Raw genomic sequence first — 27,019 nt, 5'->3', positions numbered from 1 at the left:
TTATGCAATACTCCAAATGTGGTCTCACCAGAGTTTTGTACAGCTGCAGCATGATCCCATGGTTCTGAAACTCAATCCTCTACCAAGAAAAGCTTAACACACCGCATGTCTTCTTAGTAACCCTATCAACCTGGCTGTGAACTTTCAGAGATCTATGTACATAAATGCTGAGATCTCTCTGCTCATCTACACTACCTAGAATCTTACCACTAGCCCAGTACTCTGCATTCCTGTTACTCCTTCCAAAGTGAATCACCTCACACTTTTCCGCATTAAACTCCATTTGCCACCTCTTAGTCCAGCTCTGCACCTTATCTATGTGTCTCTGTAACCTATTGTTACAACACAGGGTTAACTCCTCTGCTTAATTTAGAACCAGGAACACAGAAAAGATTTATCCCATGCAGTAATCTGTATACATTCGAGTGGCCAAGAACTATGTAAAGTAAAAATTAATAATTTTATTTCTTAAAGTATAACAGAGAATAATTAACAAACCACTCTTTACAATTTCTTTCTTTAACCTATCTTTTACCTTCCCTTCTATAATACTAGTCTGATAAAACTCCCAATTAAGATTTACAAAATAACTCTTCCTATCTTAAAACCAGGCAGCTGTAGGTTCTTCTCTTTGGATCTTCCTGTGTCTTCTTTTCTCCTTGTTATGAATTTCTGCGTCACAGGTTACTGGTGGAAAAGGTACTTTTAAGAGAGATATTTTTTGAGCAGTCTTTTACATGCTAGGACTTGGCAGTTCTCCTCCCTCTTTCTTTCTCCTTTTCTTCTCACATTCTTTGTTCAGCCAAGGCCCTTTTCTCTTTCTCTCTCTCTTTTTCCTCTCTCTCTTCCCCTCTCTTTTCTCTCTCTTTCTCTTTCTTCTCTCTCTCTTTTGAGCAGTTACTTTAGTCTGGGTTACTATGGCAACTAGCCATAGGTATTTTTAAAAGAGTCAATACTTTCTTCCTGTGTAGCAAATCAAGAAGCATCCACATATCACCTGCAACTAAGTAGATGGCAGTAGACTCAGTGCACTCTTGTCCTTTGATATTATGTATTTTAAAAGAAAAATTCAGACACTAATCCAACATTTTCCACAGCAGAGATGAATCACTTTGAAAAAAAAACTGGCAATTAGACAAAACCATAGTAACCCAGACTAAAGTGACTGCTTGTGTTAAATCTACCAACCAGATGATAACTCCAATCACTTCCCACTAACACTTAATTAATGAGTTTGAGAGTTTTTGTACTATATACAAAGAAAGTTAAATGTCAGCATTCACACACTGATCACATTCTGTGCCAAATAGATCTGTAGAACAGAAAACCATTTGCCACACTGCTCAACATCACGAAAGTAGATCCAACATCCACTGCTTCCCCTTTCATTCTTGTGTAATTACAGCAAACAAAGTCACACTGAACAATAAACCCACATTCTGACTCACAGCATAATGTTCATGCCAGTTTGCTGATCATGGTTCCATTTATTCCCCCCACCTTTAAACGGGCAAAGAATTTTTCCAATCTACAACTGAGCAAGAGATTAAGTTACAGTAGACAATTCACCAAATACTGAAAAGTCGTAGCCTAAGGCAAATAGTATTACACTCTCTCTCAACACCAAGTGCATTTTGTTGCCTTCAAGCCCTTTTCCAGCAAACCATTATTTTAACAACCTCTGTGCTCAGATTGGAGACTTGGGGGAAGGAATTTACACTTGAACAGACCAGACCTTTTTAAATCAATACCACAATTTCAGCACCTTCAGTTGGGTGATTTTGAGGGGGTGTGTATTGATCTCTATTTGTGTGCTTGTTGATGCTCAGAGGGGGTGTTCTGCGACGTGATTGTCTTCGCTGGTCGCTAAGCTTCCCTGGGTTTGTCTTTCCAATAGATAGGTCTTTATTTTTAGACTCTTTATCGACTGGAATTTCTGAAACTTTTTTGTCATCCTTGCTGCTGGCTGCAGTATTGGGTTTTTGCTCCTTCTGTGGTTGTAGTGTTAGAGATTCTTTAGCACTTCTCTGTTTGAAGTTCTGTGGCTGCTCCGTTCACTTGTACTGATTTACTTGCAGTAGAAACAGATGTAGTCAGTCTTTCCAAAGGAGTTTGTGTTTCTCTTTGCTTGGTTTCCTGGCTCTTTGTTTCATTGATTTCTGGAGAATGAGGTAGTGAAGGGGAGCCCTCAGAACTTGCTGGCAGTGCAATTGGAGATATGGATGGCAACGTCTCCTATGGTATTCCTGAAGGTATAGTGTTAGCGCTTGCATCAACATTTTTACTCTGTAATATCTGTGCCTTCTCTTTTGGAAGTACTTTGATCACATTTGATAGTCTATCCTCAAGAACCTCTTCAGTCTTCAAATTGCAGCTCCAGGCAAAGCAGGTAAGATGGACAACCTTAGTTCAAAGTTAGGTGATGGTGGCTTTAGTGGAGGGGATTGTGCCTGAGATCCCAAAAAACTGTCTTCCTTTTTCTTCCTGTATCCATAAGAATTCTTCCTTCTTCAGCCCATGCTGGGCGATCACAACAACATCTCTCTTATAACCTGCACTACTATGGATCTGTGTCTTCTTTGGTCCAGCTGGTCACATTTGTGGACTTTGAACAGATGGCCCGTAGAAAAATTAAATATCTTTGGGCTTTCTAAAAGTCCTGGACCATGGTCTGTGTTCGGCAATGTGGGGCACAGTTGTGTTTTGCTGTGGTTCCCATTCCGAGGATTATATTGTCTGAGTGCGGACAAAGGGGCTGTAGCAGATTTGAAGTTTGGAGCTGCAGTAAATCCATTTATAAAACCAGCATTAGGGAATGGAGATACCAAAGTAGGATCTAAATAGCTGTGAGTTCTTGACCAGGACTGAGAGTAAGAAGGCTATACAGTGGAAATTGCTGTTGGGCACTGCATATCGGAGGCACATAAAATGATGTGTACCTCTGCTGAGTGTATAGGTTCATGTCAAGACGTCTGTAACCATTCTTTGGTAGAAAAGTGTTGATAGCCATTGGCTTTGCTTTAACCCTTGCCTTTATAGGCTTACCCTGGAAGGTTTTAACTTCTTCCCAAAGACATCTATAAATCAGTTGTGCATCAGCCTCTGATTCAAAGGTAATGAACATTTGGCTACAAGATAATGATTTGCTTGTGTGACCAGCAATTCTCACCAGATGCAAATGTTGATCATCATACATTCAGCAGCCAAGCAAATTAACCCACAGTTGATTTTAACCCAATACAAGTTGTCAAACTGCTGCACACACTGGCACCAGGGGAAAAGAGTGCTTAGTAAAAGAATGCTTTAGTATTTTTTACCATTTAATTGTCCATTTAGGTATATACAAGATTTCATCCTGTTTGACATGTGCATAGAGTCATATAGTCATAGAGATGTACAGCATGGTCCCACCCGTCCATGCTGACCAGATATCCCATCCAATCTAGTCCGACTTGCCAGCACCCAGCCCATATCCCTCCAAACCCTTCCTATTCATATACCCATCCAAATGCCTCTTAAATGTTGCAATTGTACCAGCCTCCACCACTTCCTCTGGCAGCTCATTCCAGACAAGTACCACCCTCTGTGTGAAAATGTTGCCCCTTGGGTCTCTTTTATATCTTTCCCCTCCCACCCTAAACCTATGCCCTCTAGTTCTGGACTCCCCGACCCCAGGGAAAAGACTTTGTCTATTTACCCTATCCATGCCCCTCATAATTTTGTAAACTTCTATAAGGTCACCCCTCAGCCTCCAATGCTGCAGAGAAAACAGCCCCAGCCCGTTCAGCCTCTCCCATAGCTCAAATTCTCCAACCTGGCAACATCCTGGTAAATCCTTTCTGAACCTTTTCAAGTTTCACATCATTTTGAATGTTACCTGAGATGTTAATTAAGATTTTAAATAATTATGCAAATCAACAGGCCGACAGAAGTTTTAGAACCTGTTTTATTAGTAACTCGATTTTGTTTTGGAGGGACAGTTGGGAGGAGGTGGAAAGATTGAAGTAACTCTGTGAGTTAAGGACAATTCATCAACTGTCATTCTTTTCGTAAGAGAATTATAACATCATACCACGAAATGCCAGAAGCACAGAACAAAGCAGTACAGCACGAGACACAAGCTTGCCAGTCATAGGACAAAATGGGTAAGTTATTCCATAAAGGATATTATTTCAATTCAACGTCATCACTATCCTTAGTGTCATCCACAAATTTACTAACTTTTATACCCTCATCCAGGTCATTTATAAAAATGACAAACAACAGGATTCTGGGTAATCCAAGATGGAGGACGGGAAAAATTTCTGGCTGTAACAGCTGCTCCTTTATTGAGGTATTTCAGGTGCTGGAGGTGATTTCCTCGAATTCTAGGAGCTGCAATTATTGTTTTATATGCTGTTGCAATGTTTGGAACTTTCGGAAGAAAAAGTCAAAACAACAGCAGTTTGAAAAGGGAGAACAACTGACAAAGGAAGCACATGGTGAGGTCAGTGCAGGAGAGAGACAAAGAAAGAAACTGACACTGCCTTTGCTGTGTGAATTTATGTATCACTAGACATCGGAGTGCATCTGGGAAAATTAATAAACAGTGAAATTCACGACTGATTTTGGAGGAACTGTTGGGTGAAGTTCACAGCACAGAAGCAGATAAGTGTATTGTTGTTTTAAGCGTGACCTACAGAAAATCTGCAGTAGTGAGTAGAGTGGGTTCTTTCTTGATTATATGTTTGTGGAGATATGTCTCTTGATTAAACTTAAAATATAAGCCATAACTATTAATTTAACCCGGGGCAGTGGTTATAGAGGAATAAGGTGGTGTTATTTTCTGGGTCTTTAGATTGTGAAGAAGTAAAAATGGCCTTTAGTAGAGTAATATACACTTCTTGTCAGATGTGGGAGTTTAAAGAGTTTAAGGGTTACAGCAGATTATATCTGCCATAAATGCTGTTGGTTGCGAATCTTATCAGATCAAATGGATCGGTTGGAGAGACAGTTAGAAGCAATGAGGAATTTGCAACAACAACAGTATGTGATGGATGACAGTTATAGGAAGGGGGAAAAGTCTCAGATACAGTCACATAGATGGGTTAACTCCAGGAAAGGTAAGAAAGGTAGGTAGCTAGTGCAGGAGCCTTTTGTGGCTATACCCATTTCAAACAAGTATGCTGTTTGAAATGGATTCTCAGGGGAATGTAGCACGAACAGCCAAGTTTCTGGAATTGAGACTGGCTCTAATGCAACAAGGGACACGTCAGGTTCCAAGAGATCAATTGTGTTAGAGCATTCTCTAGTCCAAGGTATAGACAGACATTTCTATAGCCAGCAGTGAAAAATCAGAATAGTGTGTTGCTTCCCTGGTGCAAGGATCAAGGATGTCTCAAAGAGGATGATGAATGTTCTCACAGGGGAGAGGGGCCAGCAAGAGGTCATTGTCTACATTGGAACCAACGACATAGGAAGGGAAAAGATTGAGAGTCTGAAGGGAGATTACAGAGAGTTAGGCAGAAATTTAAAAAGGAGGTCCTCAGGAGTAGTAATATCTGGGTTACTCCCGGTGCTATGAGCTAGTGAGGACAGGAATAGGAGGACAGAGCAGATGAATGCATGGCTGAGGAACTGGTGTATGGGAGAAGGATTCACATTTTTGGATCATAGGAATCTCTTTTGGGGTAGAAGTGACCTGTGCAAGAAGGACGGATTGCACCTAAATTGGAAGGGGACTAATATACTGGCAGGAAAATGTGCTGCAGCTGCTCGAGAGGATTTAAACTAGTAAGGTTGGGGGAGGAGGGGGAGGGGAGTGGGACCCTGGGAGATAGTGAGAAAAGAAGTCAATCTGAGACTGTTACGGTTGAGAAAAGAAGTGAGTCAAGCAGTCAGGGCAGGCAGGGACAAGGTAGGACTAATAAATTAAACTGCATTTACTTCAATGCAAGGGGCCTAACAGGGAAGGCAGATGAACTCAGGGCATGGTTAGGAACATGGGACTGGGATATCATAGTAATTACAGAAACATGACTAAGGGATGGGCAGGACTGGCAGCTTAATGTTCCAGGATACAAATGCTTCAGGAAGGATAGAAAGGGAGGCAAGAGATGAGGGGGAGTGGCATTTTTGATAAGGGATAGCATTACAGCTGTGCTGAGGGAGGATATTCCCGGAAATGCATCCAGGGAAGTTATTTAGATTAGATTAGATTCCCTACAGTATAGAAACAGGCCCTTTGGCCATAAGACCATAAGACCATAAGACATAGGAGTGGAAGTAAGGCCATTCGGCCCATCGAGTCCACTCCGCCATTCAATCATGGCTGATGCGCATTTCAGCTCCACTTGCCAGCGTTCTCCCCGTAGCCCTTAATTCCTCTAGACAACAAGAACCTATCAATCTCGGTTTTGACAACATTGCATTCGCTTTCTTAATCACAGAGTCAACCTGCATGTTTACCTTTAGAGAATCCTCGACTAGCACTCCCAGATCCCTTTGTGCTTTGGCTTTATTAAGTTTCTCACCATTTAGAAAGTAGTCCATGCTTTTATTCTTTTTGCCAAAGTGCAAGACCTCGCACTTGCTCACGTTAAATTCCATCAGCCATTTCCTGGACCACTCTCCCAACCTGTCTAGATCTGCCCAACAAGTCCAGCCCAACCCTCCGAAGAGTAACCCATCCACACCCTGTATTTACTCCTGACCAATGCATGTAACGCTATGGGCAATTTAGCATGGCCAATTCACCTGACCTGTACATCTTTGGACTGTGGGAGGAAACCGGAGCATCTGGAGGAAACCCACGCAGACACGGGGAGAATGTGCAAACTCCACACAGACAGTCGCCCAAGGCGGGAGTCAAACTCGGGTCCCTGGTGCTGTGAGGCAGCAATGCTAACTACTGAGCCACCGTGCTGCCTGAGAAATATGAAAGGGATGATCACCTTATTGGGACTGTATTATAGACCTCCTAATAGTCAGAGGGAAATTGAGAAACAAATTTGTAAGGAGATAGCAGCTATTTGTAAGAATAATAGGGTGATTATGGTCAGGGATTTTAAACATAGACTGGGACTGCCATAGTGTTAAGGGTTTAGATGGAGAGGAATTTCTTAAGTGTGTACAAGAAAAGTTTCTGATTCAGTATGTGGATGTATCTATTAGAGAAGGTGCAAAACATGGAGAAAGTGAGGACTGCAGATGCTGGAGATCAGAGCTGAAAAATGTGTTGCTGGAAAAGTGCAGCAGGTCAGGCAGCATCCAAGGAGCAGGAGAATCGACGTTTCGGGCATAAGCCCTTCTTCCTGAAGAAGTAACTGTGTGTCTACTTATGGTGACACTTCTCCACGAATCTCTTTCTAACACACAGAGACAGTATATTTTGTAGGAATTAAACAAAAGGTTTATCAGTAACATGGGTGATTGTCATCACATAGTTTAAAGTAGGTAATTATGAATTTACAAAGCCCAATGAATGTTGATGTCCTGTGATAAGGTGTCAATGGATTATAGAAACTGATTATTGCATTCTTTATGATTATGTGTTGATGGGAAGAGATTAGGGCAGAAGGGTTTGCTTGCTGTAAATTGGGGATTCACATCCTGTTGCTACTATTGAGGGGAAGTAAGACAATGGGAGCAGCAAGCAGTTTAACAGGGTTGTGGCCAAGGCTATCAGTCTTCTCGGGAAAGGGCAATTACCTCTGTATGGGGCTCCGGGGGAATGTACATGTGTGACTCAATTAGGCTCTATTTCTGAGATCTAGTCAGCCTCCCCCCAACTGATATGATTCCATCTGTATTGTAAGAGTACAGGCTTTCAGTGATACTGCAGTAAGTCCTTTGGCAGTGGAATGTTTAACCCTTGAGTCCCCAATGTGTCCTGAAAGAGAAGCAAAGCATGGAACTAACTTTTTTTTAATTTCAAAAATATACTTTATTCATAAAACAATTTGATGGTCTGTACAGTTGGTCATGCCATACATACGTAAACATTTGCATACAGAGATCAGAATTTATCATTTGTATATACAGGTCTGTACGTTTATCAATCATATGTCCATATATTTAGCTGAGGCATCAGCAGAGCCCAAAAGATTGCGTGGGCCCCCTGTTCTTCTTAGGCAGTCAGACCTTAAACGGTGGTCTTTCCCCACCGTGCCTTGGCAGCAGCTGCCCCAAGCTTCAGCACGTCCCTCAACATGTAGTCCTGGACCTTGGAATGTGCCAGTCTGCAACACTCAGTCGGGGTCAACTCCTTCAGCTGGAAGATCAACATGTTTCGGACCACCCAGAGAGCGTCCTTCACCAAGTTGATGATCCTCCAGGCGCAGTTGATGTTAGTCTCAGTGTGCGTCCTGGGAACAGACCGTAGAGTATGGAGTCCCACATCACGGTGCTGCTCAGGATGAACCTTGATAAACACCACTGCATTCTTCTCCGGACTCCTTCTGCATAGGCACATTCTGGAAGGAGGTGTGTGACAGTCTCGTCGCCCCCACAGCCGCTTCAAGGGCAGCATGCGGTATGGCTGAGAGTCCGGGCGTGCATAAAGGATCTCACTGGCAGAGCCCTTCTCACCACCAGCCAAGCCATGTCTTTGTGCTTGTTGGAAAGCTCTGGCGATGAGGCATTCTGCCAAATGACTTTGACAATCTGCTCAGGGAACCGCTCGATAGGATCCGCCCTCTCCTTTTCCCGAAGGGTCTCAAGGACACTTCCTGATGGACTTGTGGTCAAAGGTGTTTTTCTTCATAAATTTCTCCATGAAGGACAGGTGATACGGAACAGTCCAACTACTCGGAGCGTTCCGTGGCAGCGAGGCCAGGCCCATTCTTCACAACACCAGGGACAGGTAGAACCTCAGTACGTAGTGACACTTGGTGTTTGTGTACTGGAGATCCACGCACAACTTGATGCAGCCACACACAAAGGTGGCCATCAGGGTGAGGGTGGCATTGGGTGTGTTTTTTTCCCCCGTTGCCCAGATCTTTATACATCGAGTCCCTTCGGACCCGGTCCATCCTTGATCTCCATATAAATTGGAAGATGGCCCGGGTGACTGTAGCGGCACAGGTTCTGGGAATAGGCCAGACCTGTGCCTCATATAACAGCAATGACAGTGCCTCATACCTGATGACCAGGTTTTTTCCCGCGATGGAGAGCAACCGTAGCTTCCATCTGCCCAGTTTCTGCCTCACTTTGCTGATACGCTCCTCTCAAGACTTGGCGCACGCCTCACCCCCCTGAACCAAATACCCAGCACCTTCAGGTCCTGATAGTGAAGGCGATCGAGGATTGGTCGGCCCAGTTCCCTAAGAGCATGGCCTCGCTCTTGCCTCGGTTTACCTTGGCCCCCAAGGCCTATTCGAACTGGTTACATATGCACAATAAGTCTTTGCATGGACAGCAGATCTGAGCAGAAAACAGCGATGTCATCCATATACAGAGAGGCCTTAACCTACAGGCCCCCGCTGCCAGGAATAGTCACCCCTCTCAGGCTCGCATGCTTCCTGATGGACTCGGCGAATGACTATATACAGCACACAAATAAGGCTGGAGAGAGAGAGCAGCCCTGCCTGACTCCAGATCTGACTGGGAAGCTATCTGATTCCCACCCATTGATTGAGACTGCACTGACAATGTTGATGTAGAGCAGCCTGATCCAATTGCAGATTTCCTCCCCAAAACCCATTTGGAGAGAACATCTCTCATATATGTGTGTGATATCCTGTCAAAGGCTTTCTCCTAGTCCAGGCTGATGAGGCAGGTGTCCAACCCTCTGTCCTGCACATAGGCGATCGTATCCCTGAGGAGTCCGAGACTCTCAGCGACCTTCCTGCCCGGTACAGCACAGGTTTGGTCAGGGTGAATCACCAACCCCAGGGCAGACCTGACCCGGTTGGTGATAACCTTTGACAGAATTTTGTGATCCGCATTCAACAGTGAGATTGGTCTCCAATTTCTGAGTTCCTCCCTCTCCTCCTTCTGCTTGTAGATGAGGGTGATGATGCCTTTCCTCATGGATTCACTCATGGTACCTACCCAAAGCATACTGACATACACCTCCAGCAGGTCCTGGCCAATCAAGTCCCGCAGAGCAGAATAGAGCTTGACCAGTAAGCCGTCACCTCCGGGAGTTTTATTCTTTTCAAAAGACTCAAGGGCCTTGATCAGCTCGTCCAGAGATAACGGCTGGTCCAGCCTCTTCCGTGTTCTGTCATCTAAGACCTCCGTGATAGAGGACAGGAACGACTGGGAGGCCACGCTGTTAGTTGGCTTCACGTCATACAGACTGGCATACAGACTGCTGATGCTCATGATGTCAGCCTGAGATGATGTTATCGAGCCATCTTCTTCCTTCAGGCTGCTGAGCACGGAGCTCTCTTTGTGCACCTTCTGGAAGAAGAAATGTGAGCATGTCTCGTCCTGCTCCATTGTGCAGAACCTGGACCGGAAGATTATCTTGAAGGCCTCTGAGGCAAAGAGCGAGGCTTACTGGCCCTTCACCTCCTTGACGTCCTCGGTGACATCGCCCCCCATGGTCTGCAGCAGGAGCAGGTTCTGCACACTTTCCTGGAGCTGGGACAGTTTTCTCCACCTCTTTCTCGCCTCCTGAACATCTTTGAGGATGAAGAACCTCTTGATGTTCCCTTTTACTGTTTCCCACCAGTCCGCTGGGGACTCAAAGAGGGGCTTCACAGTTCTCCAACCTGCGTAGTCCCTCTGGAGCTCCTCAATGTTTCCCGGGGTTAACAGCTTTGTGTTCAGCTTCCATGTTCCCTTAACAGCCCGCTGCTCGTCCTGTAGGTGACAGTCGGCCAGCAGGAGGCAGAGGTCAGAGAAGAACACCGGCTTGATGTCAGTGGATCTGACCGAGAGCGTTCGGGACACAAACAGGTAATCTATTCTTGAGCAGATAGACCCATCTGCCCGTGACCAGATGTATCTACGCTGCGCTCCGTCTGCAGGGGTGCTGAAGACGTGGTGCAGCTTGGCATCTTTTACCGTGTCCATCAGGGCTCTGGACGTGGCGTCCAGTTTACTGTCCCCCCCCGCCGGAATGTCCATCTGCATCAATGATACAGTTGAAGTCTCCGGCCAGAATGACCGGCCTGGATGTACCTAGCAGCAGTGCAAGCTGCTGCAGGACGGTCAACCGTTCACTCTTACCCACTGGGGCGAACACATTAATCAGTCTCAGGGGAGCATTCCTGTGCATGAAGTCAGCGACAAGGAGCCGCCCGCCCACCACCTCCTTATCCTCGGAGATGGTGAAATTGCCTCCTCGCAACAGGATACCTAGGCTGGAGGCGCGGCTATCATTGCCCCCTGGCCAAACTGACGGCCCATGGACCCATAAGCTCGACCATCTCCTGTAGCTGCTGAGGTGCAGTATCCCACACTCCTGCAGAAACATGATGTTGGTTTTAACGTTGGCCAGGAAGGCCATTGTAGAAACACATCACGTAGCTGATTTGATGCTACGCACATTGATGCTGGCAATTTTTATCCCCATTTTAACAGTTTACAAGGTTACCAGTGTCCATTTGCTGCTGGTCTTTCCTCTCTGGGGTAGCTGTGCGCATTCCCGTGGTGACTAACCCCGTTGTGGCATTTTAACTTCCTCACTCTGACTCTCTGGCATCTTCAGTCCTCACCTTTCTCCCAGGTGATCACTATAGCCATTTTAAGTTCATGTTACTTGTTTTTAAAAAAAAATTACTCTGTGAAAGTCTCAAATATATCAACCAGATGATGAAAATTTAAATTTGATAATTGAATTTATCATTGTCGCACCAAGGGAAGAGGGGAAGTGACAAGTTCAAAATCAACTATGATCTTATTTAATTGGGGAATAGTGTTTCGACAATATTATCTATATCTGTTCTTAATTTTCTTTCTTTTTATATGGGACCATGAGATAACGAACAGTTTGGTTCAATCAAGAGAGAATGGACACAGAAGTAGATAGAAATAGTGACATGGGAACAACATTCTCAGTCTTAAACTAGCAGATGGAATGTCAGTCCAAGCAGATTATTAGCAAAGATGATATTGGGGGTCTCTTGAGAGGTGAGTACAATTACTTTTAAAAGACGGTTGGACAGGTACATGATAGGAAAGGTTTAGAGGGATTATGGGCCAAATCAGGCAAATAGGACTAATTCAATTTAGGAAACCTGGTCAGCATAAGTTGGACTGAACAGAATGTTTCTGTGCTGTTTGACTCTATGAGCTAAAATAGATTACCAAATCAGCACTTTTAGTTGAAAATGCTTCTGCTAAGCCTTTTGCACTTAAGTGCTGTGCACTGCCTCCATTTAGGATCAGGACAATTATGGACTCTCCTCCTCCCGATAGGTAACTGTCCACCAACTCTCATAATTGAATGTATCGGGTCTGCTTTAATCTGATCCAATGTTTGTGGAATCACTTAAACCTCACAACAGCTTATATATAGTCCTGTATTGTAGTGAGGTTGGTACCTTATCTTTTGAGTATACATGGTGCTGCTCTTGCCACACACCCCTACAGTCTTTTTTAGGTCAGGGTTGTCTCCCATCCAGATAGTAATAATGGAATAAGTGACATGCTGGGATTATGTGGCTGAATACCTTTTTTGTGCTGTTGATTATTCATAGCATTTCATAAATGGCCAGTTTTCAACTATATATGCATTTCACACAGTAGTACCATTGAACACAACGGAGGCATCTTCAGTATAAGGTCAGGATTTGTCTTCACAAGGCCTGGGCAGTCAACGTTCCTGTCAATACACACATGGATAGATGATTCTATGACAAATAGGTTGATGAGGATCACACCACACTGATTATTCCCTCATGCCGGTTTTCTTACCTCCTGCTTTAAGTCCTGTCTGGCAGTTTTTAACATTGAGGAGTATTGATTCATCATTTGAGAGTGTATGGCAAGTGGTAATCAGAAGGTTTCTTTGCCCACATTTTACGTGCTGCCAGCAGACTTCATGAGTCCAAATTCAATGTTGACAATTTCCAGGGCAATTCTCTCCTGACTGCATTCTACTGTGAATTTAGCTGTGCTAGGTAGTTGCTTTATTAATCTGAGGGATATCTCTCCCAATTTTGTTAGAAATCACAAGATTTTAGCAGAGAGAATCTTGTATATTTGACTGAACAGCGTATCGAGAGTGGAGTGCTGGAAAAGCACAGCAGGTCAGGCAGCATCTGAGGAGCAGGAGAATCGACGTTTCAGGCATGTGCCCTTCATTAGGAATGAGGCTCGTGAGCCAAGAGAGTGGAGAGATAAATGGGAGGGTGGTGGGGCTGGGGGAAGGTACTGAGAGTATGATAGGTCGGTAGAGGTAGGGCTAACGGTAATAGATCAGAGAGGAGGGTGGAGTGAATAGGTGGCAAGGAAGATGTTCAGGTGGGACAGGTCATGAGGACGGTGCTGAGTTGGAAGGCTGAATCTAGGATCAGGTGAGGGGAGGCGAAATGAGGAAACTGGTGAAATCCACATTGATGCCATGTGGTTGGAGGGTCCCAAGGTGGAGGATAAGGCATTCTGCCTCCAGGCATTGGGTAGTAAGGGTGTGTCGATGGACGAAGCCCAGGATCTGCATGTCCTTGGCAGAGTGGGAGGGGGAATTGAAGTGTTTGATCACGGAGCAAAGGAGTTGGTTGGTGCGGGTGTCCCAGAGATGTTCTCTGAAGCGCTCTGCAACTAGGCGTCCTGTCTCCCCAGTGTAGAGGAGACCACATTGGGAGCAATGGATACAGTAAATGACATATGTGGAAGTGCAGGTAAAATTCTGATGAATGTGGAAGGCTCCTTTGGGGCCTTGGACAGAGGTGAGCGGGGAGGTGTGGGCGCAGGTTTTGCAATTCCTGCGGTGACAGGGGAAGGTGCTGGCAGAGTGGGCTGGTGGGGTGCATGGACCTGACAAGAGAGTCGTGGGGGGAATGGTTTTTATGGAAAGCAGATAGGGAAGAGGTGAGAAATATATCTGTGGTGGTGGGGTCCATTTGTAGGTGGCGGAAATAGCGGAGGATGATGCAACGTTTACAAAGGTTGGTGGGTTGGAAGGTGAGGACTGGGTGTTCTGTCCTTGTTGTGGTTGGAGGGGTGGTGTTTGAGGGCAGAGGTGCAGGAAGTGGACAAGATACGCTGGAGAGCATCATCGACCACATGGGAGGGGAAATTGCCGTCTTTGAATAAGGAGGCCATCTGGTGTGTTCAATGGTGGAATTGGTCCTCCTGGGAGCAGATGCAGCAGAGATGGAGGAATTGGGAATAAAGGAGAGCGTTCTTACAGGAGGTAGGGTGGAAGGAAGTGTAGTCCAGGTAGCTGTGTGAGTCGGTGGGTTTGTAAAAGATGTCTGTGTTGAGTCGGTCACCCTTGATGGAGATATCCAGGAAGGGGAGGGAGGTGTCTGAGATGGTTCAGGTGAACTTAAGGTCGGAGTGGAATGCGTTGGTGAAGTTGATGAACTGTTCAACCTCCTCGTGTGGGCACGAGGCGGCACCGATACAGTTATCAAAGTAGTGGAGGAAAAGGTGGGGAATGTTATCAGTGTAACCGTGGAAGATGGACTGTTCCATGTAACCGACAAAGGTACAGGCATAGCTGGGACTCATACTGGTGTCCATAACTACCCCTTTCATCTGGAGGAAGAGTATGTGTGCCTAATTTTATGTCATGTGATTTGTTCAATTTTATTTCTAGTTGATTTATTTTCTTAGCAATGTGATACAAGCTAGTCCATTCCAGAGGGTGGATAAAAGTCATAACATTGCTATCGTCTGAAAAAGCTTGGCATCAACCAAGAAAAACAGGCTGCTTGAATGCCATCACATTCTGATACATTAATTCTGTTTATCACCAATGCACAGTAGCAGGATTGTGTATCATCTACAAGAGGCAATCCAGAATATTCACAAAGGTTCTTTGGCCAGCACTTTCCAAATTCACAACCACTACCATGGGGAACCTTATGGTTCCATAAGGTTCTCCATGGTAGGCTACTGCAAAAAATACGGAGGTATGGCATTGAGGGTGAGTTGGAGGTTTGGATTAGGAATTGGCTGGCTGGAAGAAGACAGAGGGTAGTAGTTGATGGTAAAGGTTCATCTTGGAGTGCCGTCACTAGCGGTGTTCCGCAAGGATCTGTTTTGGGACCATTGCTGTTTGTCATTTTTATAAATGATCTGGAGGAGGGGTTAGAAGGTTGGGTGAGCAAGTTTGTGGATGATACAAAAGTCGTAGGAGTTGTTGACAGTTAGGAAGGATGTGGCAGGTTACAGCGGGATATAAATAAGCTGCAGAGCTGGGCAGAAAGGTGGCAAATGGAGTTCAATGTAGCTAAGTGTGAGGTGATTCACTTTGGTAAGAGTAACAAAAAGATGGGGTACTGGGCTAATGGTCGGATACTTGGTAGTGTGGATGAGCAGAGGGATCTTGGTGTCCATGTGCACAGATCTTTGAAAGTTGCCACCCAGGTAAATAGTACGGTGAAGAAGGCATATGGCTTTTATTGGTAGAGGAATTGAGTTCCGGAGTCCTGAGGTCATGTTGCAGTTGTATAAGACTCTGGTGCGGTCGCATCTGGAGTATTGTGTGCAGTTTTGGTCGCCATACTATAGGAAGGATGTGGAGGCACTGGAACGGGTGCAGAGGAGGTTTACCTGGATGTTGCCTGGTATGGTAGGAAGATCGTATGAGGAAAGGCTGAGGCACTTGGGGTTGTTTTCATTGGAGAAAAGAAGGTTTAGGGGTGACTTGATAGAGGTGTACAAGATGATTAGGGGTTTAGATAGGGTTGACCGTGAGAACCTTTTTCCACGTATGGAGTCAGCTATTACGAGGGGGCATAGTTTTAAATTAAGGGGTGGTAATATAGGACAGATGTTAGGGGTAGGTTCTTTACTCAGCGAGTTGTGAGTTCATGGAATGCCCTGCCAGTAGCAGTGGTGGACTCCCCCTCTTTATGGGCATTTAAGCGGGCATTGGATAGGCATATGGAGGATAGTGGGCTAGTGGAGGTTAGGTGGGCTTGGATCGGCGCAACATCGAAGGCCAAAGGGCCTGTACTGCGCTGTATTCTTCTATGTTCTACCATCTTAAAGGACAAAAAAAATTACATAGAACATCATAATTTGTAAGTTCCCCTCTAAGCCATCCACCATCTTGTTTTGAAAATATATTGTGCTCCTGTAGTTATTCTTTAGGTGGCCACATCACTTTTCCCTTGAGTTACTTTTTTCCGCTGATTGCAAAATCTTATATTTTTGCCATTGTAAGGGCCTTAATGCACAGTGTGGTAGTTTTTATGAATGCAAATGCTTTAGAAAGGTAGATAAGGTCTGCTCAAATGTCATTATCCAGCACTCCCAGTCTCTTAAACATGAAAAAGTCTGTTTTTGTTTCTCATTTCCAGTATCTACAGTACTTTTGATTTGTATTCTAATAAATTTGTCACACATGATTTCCCCTCTTAAGCTGACTTTGCTTAATTATATTATGGATTTCTAAATTTTCTGCTCTCACAACCTTTATTACACTTTAACATTTCTCCCAATAACAGATGTTCTGCTGACTGGCCTTTTTAAAAACTTTTTGGTTAAGGTGTTGCATTGGCAGCTTTTCAGTTTTAAGGATTCCTGGAAAATTACGACCTGTGCATCCACAATGTTTCTTCCTTTTATATCCCCAAGTGCATCCTGTCAGACCCAGGGGACTTATCCGTCTTCAGCCTCATTACTTTCCCGAGCACTTTTAAAACCTGGCCGCCCGAACAATGTTGATCCAGCCGGTTCAGTTCGAGCAATGTCCATGGCCAGAACACCACCTCCATTGGGGCAAGGCAAATGTTACACTTCAGACAGCAGCAAGATGGGAACAATTAAAATAAAAACGCTGAACAAAAGAACGTAAGGTTGCCTCAGGGAGGCTTCTCCCTCCAAATATTGTGCCAGACCTGCAGGGTTTCTCCACGCTCTGTTTATATTTTATATTTTCCAGAAACCACAGTATTTTGTTTTATTTGATGATTTGGAGAATCCAATTAAACCTGTTGGGCTATAACCTGGTGTTGTGTGATGTTTAACTTTGTTTTATTTGAGACACCGACAGCCGGCCTTTCGGTCACCAGCGGCCTGCATTAACTGTTGAGGATTTGAACGGAATGCTCCTCACGCGTTGGGCGGCCGACTGGAGTGGGAACTAAAGTTCGGGGATTGGGGAGCAGCCGGAGCGCAGACTAGCGGGATCTCAGAACCGGGTCGGGGCGCTGGGTTTGAGCGGGAAATTCAAGGGGAGAACGGTTGGCTGGAGGTGGACGGGGGGTTGTCGAGCAGCGATCTCGTGTTGTTGCTGCGCGCTGTCGCTATGGAGACGGGACCGGAAGCAAGCTGATGCGGCTTGGCCTCCTCCACGCCAGCAGAATGGCCCGGCCTGGAGCTGGCGAGTGAATGAGGGAGACAGACACAGAGATCGCGGTTCAAAATCTAATTGCGCGACCTGAAAAGTAAGACTAAAGTTATACTACCATCTGAACTGAACTGCAAATTAACGGCTCATTCTCACCCGCTTAGCTCAGGTGGCTAGCCGCTTGTTTGCGAAGCAGGGTGATACCAACAGGGCGGGTTTAATTCCCAGGTTTGATGACAGCAACAATAACAGAAGTTGCTGGAAAAACTCAGCAGCTGTGCCAGCATCTGTCGAGATAAATCAGAGTTTCAGGCCCAGTCATCTTTCCTCAGAATTGACGGTAGTGAGGAAAACGTTTTTTTTAAATGCAGATGATAGGGAGGAGGTAAGGAGTAAAGTTAGGTGGAGTAGAGTGGAGAGAGAGAGAGAACAGTTCTCTGGAGCTTACTGCAGCATGAGTGAGAGATGTTGTATAGAGAACAGGTGGTCTGTTGAAGTGGCATGCAACTGAAAGCTCAAGGTTTTTTTTTGCAGACAGAAAGTAAGTGTTCTGCATAGTGGTCACCCAGTCCATGCTTCATTTCCCAATGTAGAAGAAACCACGTTGTATTTAGAATTAGAATCCCTACAGTGTGGGAACAGGCCCTTCGACTCAACAAGTCCACACCAATCTATATTTGCCCCTGAACACTATTGGCAATTTAGCATGGCCAATTGTGGGAGGAAACCAGAGCACCCGGAGGAAACTCGCACAGACATAGGAGGAATGCACAAACTCCACTCAGACAGTTGTCTGAGGCTGGAATCGAATCTGGGTCCCCAGCACTGTGAGGCAGCAGTGCTAACCACTGAGCCACCATGCCACCATACATTGTAAGCAGCAAATGCAGTAGACTAGATTGAGTGAAATGTAGATAAAGCACTACTTCACCTGGAAGGTTTGTTTGGGCCCTTGGATACTTCGGTGGGATGAAATAAACAGGTAGATCTTCCATCTGCGGTTGCAAGGGATGGTGCCACAAGGCCGTCAGGGATGTTGGGAATAAAGGAGGAGTGGAGAAGGGTGTACCAGAGAGAACTGTCCTTGCAGATGTCTGATAAGGGAGGTGAGGGGAATGTGTATCTAGAGGTGGTGGAAATGGCGGCTAATGATCCTTTGGATATAGATGCTGGTGAGATGGTAGGTAAGGACAAGGGGGATCCTATTGCTGTGTGAGAGGGAAGAGAGAGTGTGAGGGGTGAAATGCGGGAGATGTGTCTGATCTGGCTGAGGACATTGTCAACTATGGTGTTGAGAACCCTAAACTCACAAAATTAAGCCTGATAACTTCACCATACAATTGACACAGCACATTGACCTGTTGCATACATTAGATCATGTATAGTCTGTTCAATATGAATGCTTACATTAGGTAGCACCTTGGGATTACATTGGGATGCTGCAAACACATTACAGACAATAACATGCTTTCAAAGTGGAATTTCTGCTGTAGAAAAGGCTGCAAAACCAACTCTCAACAACAGCAATATGATATTGAACAAATAATCAACACCAGGATAATTATCCTGGTATTCATTGACTAGAAAGAGGAGAAACTGGATGCTGGTGATCAGAGTTGAAAAGTGTGGTTCTGGAAAAGCACAACAGGTCAAGCAGCATCCGAGGAGTGGGAGAATTAATGTTTTCGGTATAAGGCCATCATCAGGATGGGGGGGGGGGGGCGGAGGAAGGGAGCTGAGAGATTAAATGTGAGGGTGAGGGAAGGTAGTTGGGAAGGCAACAGGTAGATGAAGGTGGGTGGTGGTGGTGTTAGGTTGAGGAGGAGAGTGGAGCGATAAGTGGGAATGAAAATAGACAGGTAGGACAGTTCAAGAAGTCGGTGCTGGGTTGGAGGGTTGGATCTGGGCTGAGGTTGGGGGAATGGGAGATAAGGAAACTGGTGAAGCTGACATTGAAGCTGTGTGGTTGGAGGGTCCCAAGGCAGAAGATGAGGTGTTCTTCCTCCTCGCATCGGGTGATTTGGATTTGGCGATGGAGTCAGTCCAGGAGCTGTGTGCCCTTGGCGCAGTGGGACAGGGAGTTGAAGTGGTTGGCCACAAGGCAGTGGGGTTGTTTGCCGCATGTGTCTCAGAGATGTTCCCTGAAACAGTTCCATGAGTTGGCTTCTTGTCTCCCCAATGTAAAGGAGACCACATTGAGTACAATGGACACAGTAGATGAGGTATTTGGATGTGCAGCTCTTGTGGTGGCAAGGGAAGGTGCCGGGTGTGGAGGATGGGTCGGTGGGTGGGTTGAGCTAATGAGAGAGTCACGGAGGGAATGGTCTCTGCGGAATATAGGTAAGGGTGGGGAGGGAAATATATCTGTGATGGTAGGGTCTACTTGTCGGTGAAGGGTAATGCACTGTTTCTGGAGATTAGTGGGGTGGAAGGTGAGGACCGGGGGAGGGTGGGTGGTTCTGTCCTTGTTGCTGTTGAAGGGGTGGGGTTCAAGGTCAGTGGTGCGAGAAGTGGAAGAGTTGTGCTGAAGGGCATTGTTGATCATGTGGGAGGGGAAATTACAATCCTTGATATCAGATCATGTGACCTTATGCATTCACCTGAGAGAGCGCATTTTAAAATTTTGTTCAATACGTTGCACCTCTGACAATGAAGTACTGTATTGGATAGTCATCTTTACATTTTGGTGCTTAAATCTCTAATATGGGATTTAAATGCGCAACCTTATGATTCCACTTTAAAATGCAACCAATTAGTCAGAACCATTTGCCTTCTGTTATGTATGGGAAGATGGCAACACAAAAACAAACATGCATTTTGTAATGGAGCATTGTTTCAAGGTTGGAACTTGTGATAAGTCTCATAAAACATTCAGTTTGGTTGCCAATGAAGGATGTTGATATTCGCCAAGCCATTGAAAGTGTACCTATTAATTTGGAGCAAATTAATATCAGGAATATGCAAGGGGCCAGAAATGGAGGAATGCCAAGATCTTGGTGTGAAGAAGGTTACAAGATAGTGATGTTGAGAAATTTGAACTCTAGGATGAGAATTTTAAATGTTGGTCAGCAAACACAGTGCTAATGGGTGAATGGGATATGATGCTAATTAGAATATGGGAAGCAGAATTTTTAATGAGTTTAAATCGTGGAATGTGGAAGGATCAGTAAATCAGTGTAATAATCAGTTCCAGAAAGGAGAGATAGAGGTGAGGGTTTGAACAGTAGATGCACAGAATGGAGACAGGGATATTCGTTGGAAGTAGATGCTTTTGATCATAAAACAGAGATAGGTTTGGAAAACTCAGCACAGAGTCAAATAGGATTCCAAGATTGCAAATAGTCTGGTTCGTTCTTGGACAGTAACTAGAGAAGGGGGATGGAGTTAGTATCTAAATGTTTAAGTGTATTGCTTGGTTTCTTCAAGGCTTATATTTGGAAACTTTGTCAAAGTTTCATTCCTTTTTCCATTTTCATTCTGTTCATAATTATTGTCTTCATCCTGTTCACCTTAATTGTTATCTCATTTCTCCTTTTGACTGCATTTGTTGAGAACTGCTTGGGAATACCAGGTGCAGTAGGCTTTTGTGCTCACTTTGGCAGCACATATTCTAAAATTGGCACGATACAGAGAAGATTAGCATGGCCCCTGCACAAGGATGACACGCAAATTCGTGAAGCATTTTTAAGTGGTGGAGGCTGGGATAATTGCAACATTTAAGCGGCATTTGGTTGGGTATATGAATAGGAAGGGTTTGGAGGGATATGGGCCGGGTATTGGCAGGTGGGACTAGATTGCGTTGGGATATCTGGTCGGCATGGACAGGTCAGACCAAAGGGTCTGTTTCCGTGCTGTACATCTCTACGACTCTATAACTGCTTTTACAGCCATGTCATTGTTCGATCACAACAAAATCTCTTCCCTAGCTTCCCACAGAATTCTAGGATACAACTGATCAGGTCCTGGGGATTTATCCACCTTTATACATTTTAAGACATCTAGCACCGCCTCCTCTATAGCATAGACATGATTCAAAATGTCACCATCTGTTTCCCCACATTCTATGTCTCAAATGTCCTTCTCCACAGTAAACACTGATGCAAAATACTCTTTTTGTATCTTCCCCCATCTCCTGCGGTTCCAAACATAGGCTGCCTTGGTGATCTTTGAGGGGCCCTATTCTCTCCCTAGTTACCCTTTTGTCCTTAACATATTTATGAAATCTGTTTTGATTCTCCTTAACCCTATTTGCCAAAGCTATCTTATGTCCCCTTTTTGCCCCCCCGATTTCCCTCTTAAGTATAGATCTTCTGCCTTTATACTCTTCTCAGCAATCTCTGCTGTCTATACATGACATACGCTTCCTTCTTTTTCTTAAACCAAACCCTCAATTTCTCTATTCATTAAGCATTCCCTGCGCCTACCAGCCTTGCCTTTCACCCTAACAGGAATATACTGTCTCTGGACTCTTGTTATCTCATTTGCTGAGATATATGTATCATCGATAATCACAGCTGAGGGACTGGAAGACAGGAGGTTGGTTAATGTGGGGCCACTTAAGAAAGGTGGTAAGGAAAAGCCACGGAACTATAGACCAATGAGCCTGACATTGGCAGTGGCTAGGTTGTTGGAGGGAATGCTAAGTGATCAATATGGACTTCAGTAAGGCGTTCGACAAGGTTTCTCATGACAGACGGTTAGCAAGGTTAGATCTCAAGGAAAACAGGGAGATCTAGCCATTTGGAAACAGAAATGGCTCAAAGGTAGAAGACAGAGGGTGGTAGTAGAGGGTTGCCTTTCAGACTGGAGGCCTGTGACCAGTGGTATGCCACAAGGATCAATGCTGGTTGTCATCATTTATATAAATGATTTGGATGTAAACATAGGAGGTATAGTTAGTAAGTTTCCAGATTACACCAAAATTGGAGGTGCAGTGGACAGCAAAGAAGGTTACCTCAGAGTATAATGGGATCTTGAGGAGCAGCTGATGGAGTTTAATTTAGATAAATGTGAAGTGCTATATTTTGGAAAGGCAAATCAAAGCAGGACTTAAACACTTAACGGTAAGGTCCTGGGGAGAGTTGTTGAACAAAGAACTTGGAGTGGAGTTTCATAGTTCCTTGAAAGTACAGTTGCAAGTAGTTAGGATAGTGAAGAAGGCATTTAGTATGCTTTCCTTTATTGGTCAGAGTATTGAGTACAGGAGTTGGGTGGTCATGTTGCGGCTGTACAGACATTTGTTAGGCCACCTTTGGAATGTTGTGTGCAATTCTGGTCTCCCTCCTATTGGAAGGATGTTGTGAAACTTGAAAGGATGTAGAAAAGATTTACAAGGATGTTGCCAGGGTTGGAGGATTTGAACTATAGGGAGAGGCTGAATAGACTGGAGCTATTTTCCCTGGAGCATCAGAGGCTGAGGGGTGACGTAAGAGGTTTATAAAATGATGAGGGGCATGGATAGGGAAAATAGACAAAGTCTTTTCCCTGGGGTAGTGGAGTCCAGAACTAGCAGGCATAGGTTTAGGGTGAGAGAGGGAAAAATTCAAAAGCGACCTAAGGGGCAACGTTTTCACACAAAGGGCGGTCTGTGTATGGAATGAGCTGCCAGAGAACATGGTAGAAGTTGGTACAATTACAACATTTATAAGGCATCTGGATGGGTATATGACTAGGAAGGGTTTAGAGTGATATGGGCCCAGTGCTGGCAAATGGGACACAATTAGGTTAGGATATCTGGTCAGCATGGATGAGTTGGACCGAAAGGTTTATTTCTGTGCTGTACACCTCTATGACCTGTCTCCAACTCTGACATGTTGATTTTAGTTGTGGTTCAACCTTCGTGTTTGAATTAAGACCTATTATTACCATTGTGATATTCAAGATCCCTGAGCTGTCAGTCTTGGAGTGGTTTCACTCTTACCTCTGAGGCAGGTTCATTGCTACATCTGGGACTTTAGTGCACAATCTGGCTGACAGTTTAATGCAAAGAGAATTCTACTGTTTCAGAGGTGCTACGTTTTCTTTCTAATTATTCCTTCAATCTTTCTTCAGTCCATGAACCATTGCTGAATACCAGGCTGTTGTTTTGTTGATAATTGCTTATTACTGATCAGATATTCTATTGCTCCACAGGCCTCACTTCCTCTAATTTTATCATTTCCCAACCTTGCACAGCTCTGAGCTATATGGATGGGATGTTTCTCCAGATCAATTGTTTCAGTCTGCTTTCACCAATGAATTTGATTCCACCTTCTTTTCTCATTCATTACATACCATATACATCTGGGTCTGTTTTGTACCTGCGTCAACATATACTGCTGCTTTCCATGTCTGGAAGGCTCAGTTAACCCCCAGCAGTTCAGTCAGGCATAAATCAGCATCCCCCACCTCTGGTTATTTACAGTACCATCAACAATGCAAAGTGATTTTCTTTAACCCTAAGTTAGAAAGTAACATAATAATAAATTAAATAAACTGTTGAATGTTTGGAAGTTAGTCAATGGAGTGAATTTTTTTGTGTCTAATTCAGAAGTTTTAACCATCACTTCTGGAGTTACCAATGATCAGTCCTTGCTTTCCGACCCTTCTCATGCTGAGCTTTAGTGGCAGTAGCATCAACTGTAGATGCTATCCAGCTTCCATGCTGCACAGATAATTGCCATTTCCTCTTCATTTGTTGACTTTCTCTGTTCCAGTGTCAGATGAATCTCAATTTCCTTCTCTTTCATAGTTGGGAAGGCTGAAACTGTAATCTGCAACTTCTCTACGAGCTCTGTTCCTGTATTGCTTATTTTGCTTCCTTTCCTCCCTCTTGCCAATCACAGTACTAATCCAAATCTGCCTGTTTTCATCAAAGGTGCTCAATTGTCAATAAAACTTCAGTTCTCATCTCTTAAATGGACTCTTGTGGCACAGTGGCAGAATCCTTACCTCTGAGCCAGGTTCAAGTCTCAGCTAGACTGGAGGTGTACAATGACATCTTTGAACAGGTGGATTAGAAAATATCTAGTATTATACCTGTGATCTCTAAGCATGCTTGCTTCCACCTCTAATATCTAACCGCCTCTGCCAGTGAATCTTTATCTTTCTCCTTGCTAGTCTCATCTTACATGAACATCCCCTTGTTTAAATCTTTTCATGATACATATCCTGCACTAATGTTTACATATGCACCAATCCAATCTTTTTAACTGTCTTGGTTTTCTGACTCTTGATGCCTCAAATTTAAAGTTCTCTTTATTATCTGTAAATGTGTCCATTGTCTAGCTCTATTACCACAGCCTTCTCCTGTCCTGAATTCCCCATTTTTCTGTCCTGTGTGTCGTTGCTTTTCCTGTTCTGCCATTAAAGTTAACACTTTTTCTTTTAAAATCCTATTGAAAATACACTTATCTCTTTGCATTTTTTTTGATCACCCATTTCTCTTGTTAATTTGCCCATTATACGTCATGCTAAAGTGTCTTGATGAATGGAAATTTTTTTTGATTTTTTTTTAAACTAGTGTTGCTGTTAAATGACTCATTTAAATTTCTTTTAAATTTTTTTTTCTAATTTGAGACATTTTGGCAAGTACTTTGTTGTAACATTATTATTTAAAAAATCAAAAAGAGTCCAGGAATGCGGTAGGCTGTAATTGAAGCAAGCAACTATTGTCGGACAGAAGCACTTGCATTTCTTAAAAATATTGGATCTCGTCGTATTAGTATGTTAATTAATGTAATTAGTAGCAATTTACTGATATTGCAAAGTAATGATATAGGAGGATGCAGCAAAAAAAGCTGAAAAGTGGCATTGGCAGACTATCCATTTTTGCTTCTTGTAAATGGTAATTTTAAGGAAAAAGACTAAAATGCAACTCGTATGAGTCAATATATTAGATGCTATTTCATGGTCAAAGTAATGAGTCAATTATTTCCTCAAAGGTTGTGTTTTGAACAATATGTTTTGGTACCATTCTTTTGGTGATCCTTCCAAACTCTCCTCCTGCTGCAAAGGGTCTGGTAGACTTCATTAGTGAGTTGAGCTTATTTTTTATTGTATTAAAATATGCTAAATAATTACATGCTTAGCAATGAACTGAACACTATTGTGACTTTATTTCTGTAATTTAAGCTGAATGATTACAGTAGAACAGTAATTCCAAAAAAATGAAAAAAGAAGGTAAAGTATATGTCATTCAAAGACTGTGTAGTTTATCTGCTGCAGTTGGAGAATTATACTGAGTAATGTGCACAAGCATTTAAGTAAATTGATTTATTTTTCCTTCTCTTATTTAGCTTTCCAATAACTGACAGTTGTACTATATAATGAAGTGGAATGGCATACAATGATCAATCATCACATGAGCTGTGTTTGATAGATAAGACCATCACCAGGTACATGATTATTTTCTACTGTATTAAATATTCTAATGTTTGAATAATCCTTCTTCATGGATCTTTTAGTTTTTTTTATAATTTGCGCTAACTTTGACTATCCAACAAGAGACAAATATTCTTAACCTATATGTAATCAAATTAATATTTCACTAGAAAAAAAGTAATTTAAATCCAATAAAGTTCAGAAGGTATCTAACTTTTACTGGAATATAACGTTGCTCTAGTTGAGCAAGAAAACCATTGCATTTACCTAACAATCTCAAGTAAAATATATGATGGTGAAAGATAATGATGTTGGTTATGTACTATTATTAAAAATGTTTTGTAGCTCTTATTCTTCATTTTAAAAAAAAACTTTAAAATGAACTGAAGTTTATAATAAGCTATTTTATAATTTTACCATGGCATCCCAAGCTAGTTAACACAAAGTAAACAGGTCTTCTTTCAATCTTCATTCAAAGTCTCATCTTAAGATGGTTACTTGGAAGTTTATAACTGGATTTGTCTAATTACTCATTTTATTTGGTAAATTGTTTCAACTTGTCTTCTGTAAGGCTTGGCTGAAATGGAACCTCTCTGAATGCTGATATGCAAATATACTTGGTCACACAATGATAGCTCACAGTGTCTCTCCTTATGCTTTTCTCACTTGCTGAATTCCTAATGTCAGCTTTTCCACATACTGAAGGTTGTAATGAAATACTATTTTGTGGGACAAGGAAAATTCAACCAGTTCATTCTGAGGAAGAGTTGAAAAGTGGCATTGGCAGATTATCCGTTTTTGCTTCTTGTAAATGGTATTTTTAAGGAAAGAGACTAAAATGCAACTCATATGAGTCAATATGCTATTTCATGGTCAAAGTAATGAGTCAATTATTTGCTTAATGATACCAATTTAGCTTCTGAAGCAGAAGCTGTATGATTCAAAATCCACTCTTGATAGTTTCATGAATTATTCAGCGAACGTCTTGTGGCAATTTGGCTGTAGGTGCCAGCCTTTCATCCATTGTTGTGTGGGTTATAAGAAAACTCCTCCTGCCGTATAGGACTAACCTCTCGAAGTATTTACATTCCAACCAATCAGTGATAATTTGCTTCTGGATCCTTCTACTTTTTAATATTTTCCAATTATGAAGACATGTAAACAGTACCTGCATGGCCGGGCTTTTTTTGTGTAATTAGTTGAGTGGTTTAAATCTAACAAAGAGCTTGCATTTTTATTTTCATATCCTCAGAATAT

General features: G+C 43.4%; 1 protein-coding gene, 1 non-coding gene and 1 pseudogene across 2 annotated transcripts in view; 2 read left to right on the top strand and 1 right to left on the bottom strand.

Annotated features, from left to right (window-relative positions):
• Positions 1-1,739: 1,739 nt before the first annotated feature.
• Positions 1,740-3,124, bottom strand: LOC140476790 (la-related protein 4B pseudogene; annotated as a pseudogene).
• Positions 3,125-17,245: 14,121 nt separating this feature from the next.
• Positions 17,246-27,019, top strand: part of lrrcc1 (leucine rich repeat and coiled-coil centrosomal protein 1) — a 179,201-nt gene continuing 169,427 nt past the window's right edge. Inside the window, exons 1-2 of the mRNA XM_072570311.1 lie at positions 17,246-17,498; positions 25,678-25,776. Of these exons, the coding sequence (XP_072426412.1) occupies positions 25,718-25,776 (59 nt within the window). The 5' untranslated portion in view covers positions 17,246-17,498; positions 25,678-25,717. The remainder of the gene's footprint in view (positions 17,499-25,677; positions 25,777-27,019) is intronic.
• Positions 20,988-21,094, top strand: LOC140477531 (U6 spliceosomal RNA). Its single transcript, XR_011960763.1, has one exon. It is a non-coding gene; the product is annotated as a U6 spliceosomal RNA (small nuclear RNA).

This window comes from Chiloscyllium punctatum, chromosome 5 (assembly GCF_047496795.1).
Source record: "Chiloscyllium punctatum isolate Juve2018m chromosome 5, sChiPun1.3, whole genome shotgun sequence".
Taxonomy (NCBI): Eukaryota; Metazoa; Chordata; class Chondrichthyes; order Orectolobiformes; family Hemiscylliidae; genus Chiloscyllium; species Chiloscyllium punctatum.
The sequence above is the reverse complement of the archived record's forward strand: the minus strand, read 5'-3'. Positions and strand labels throughout refer to the sequence as shown.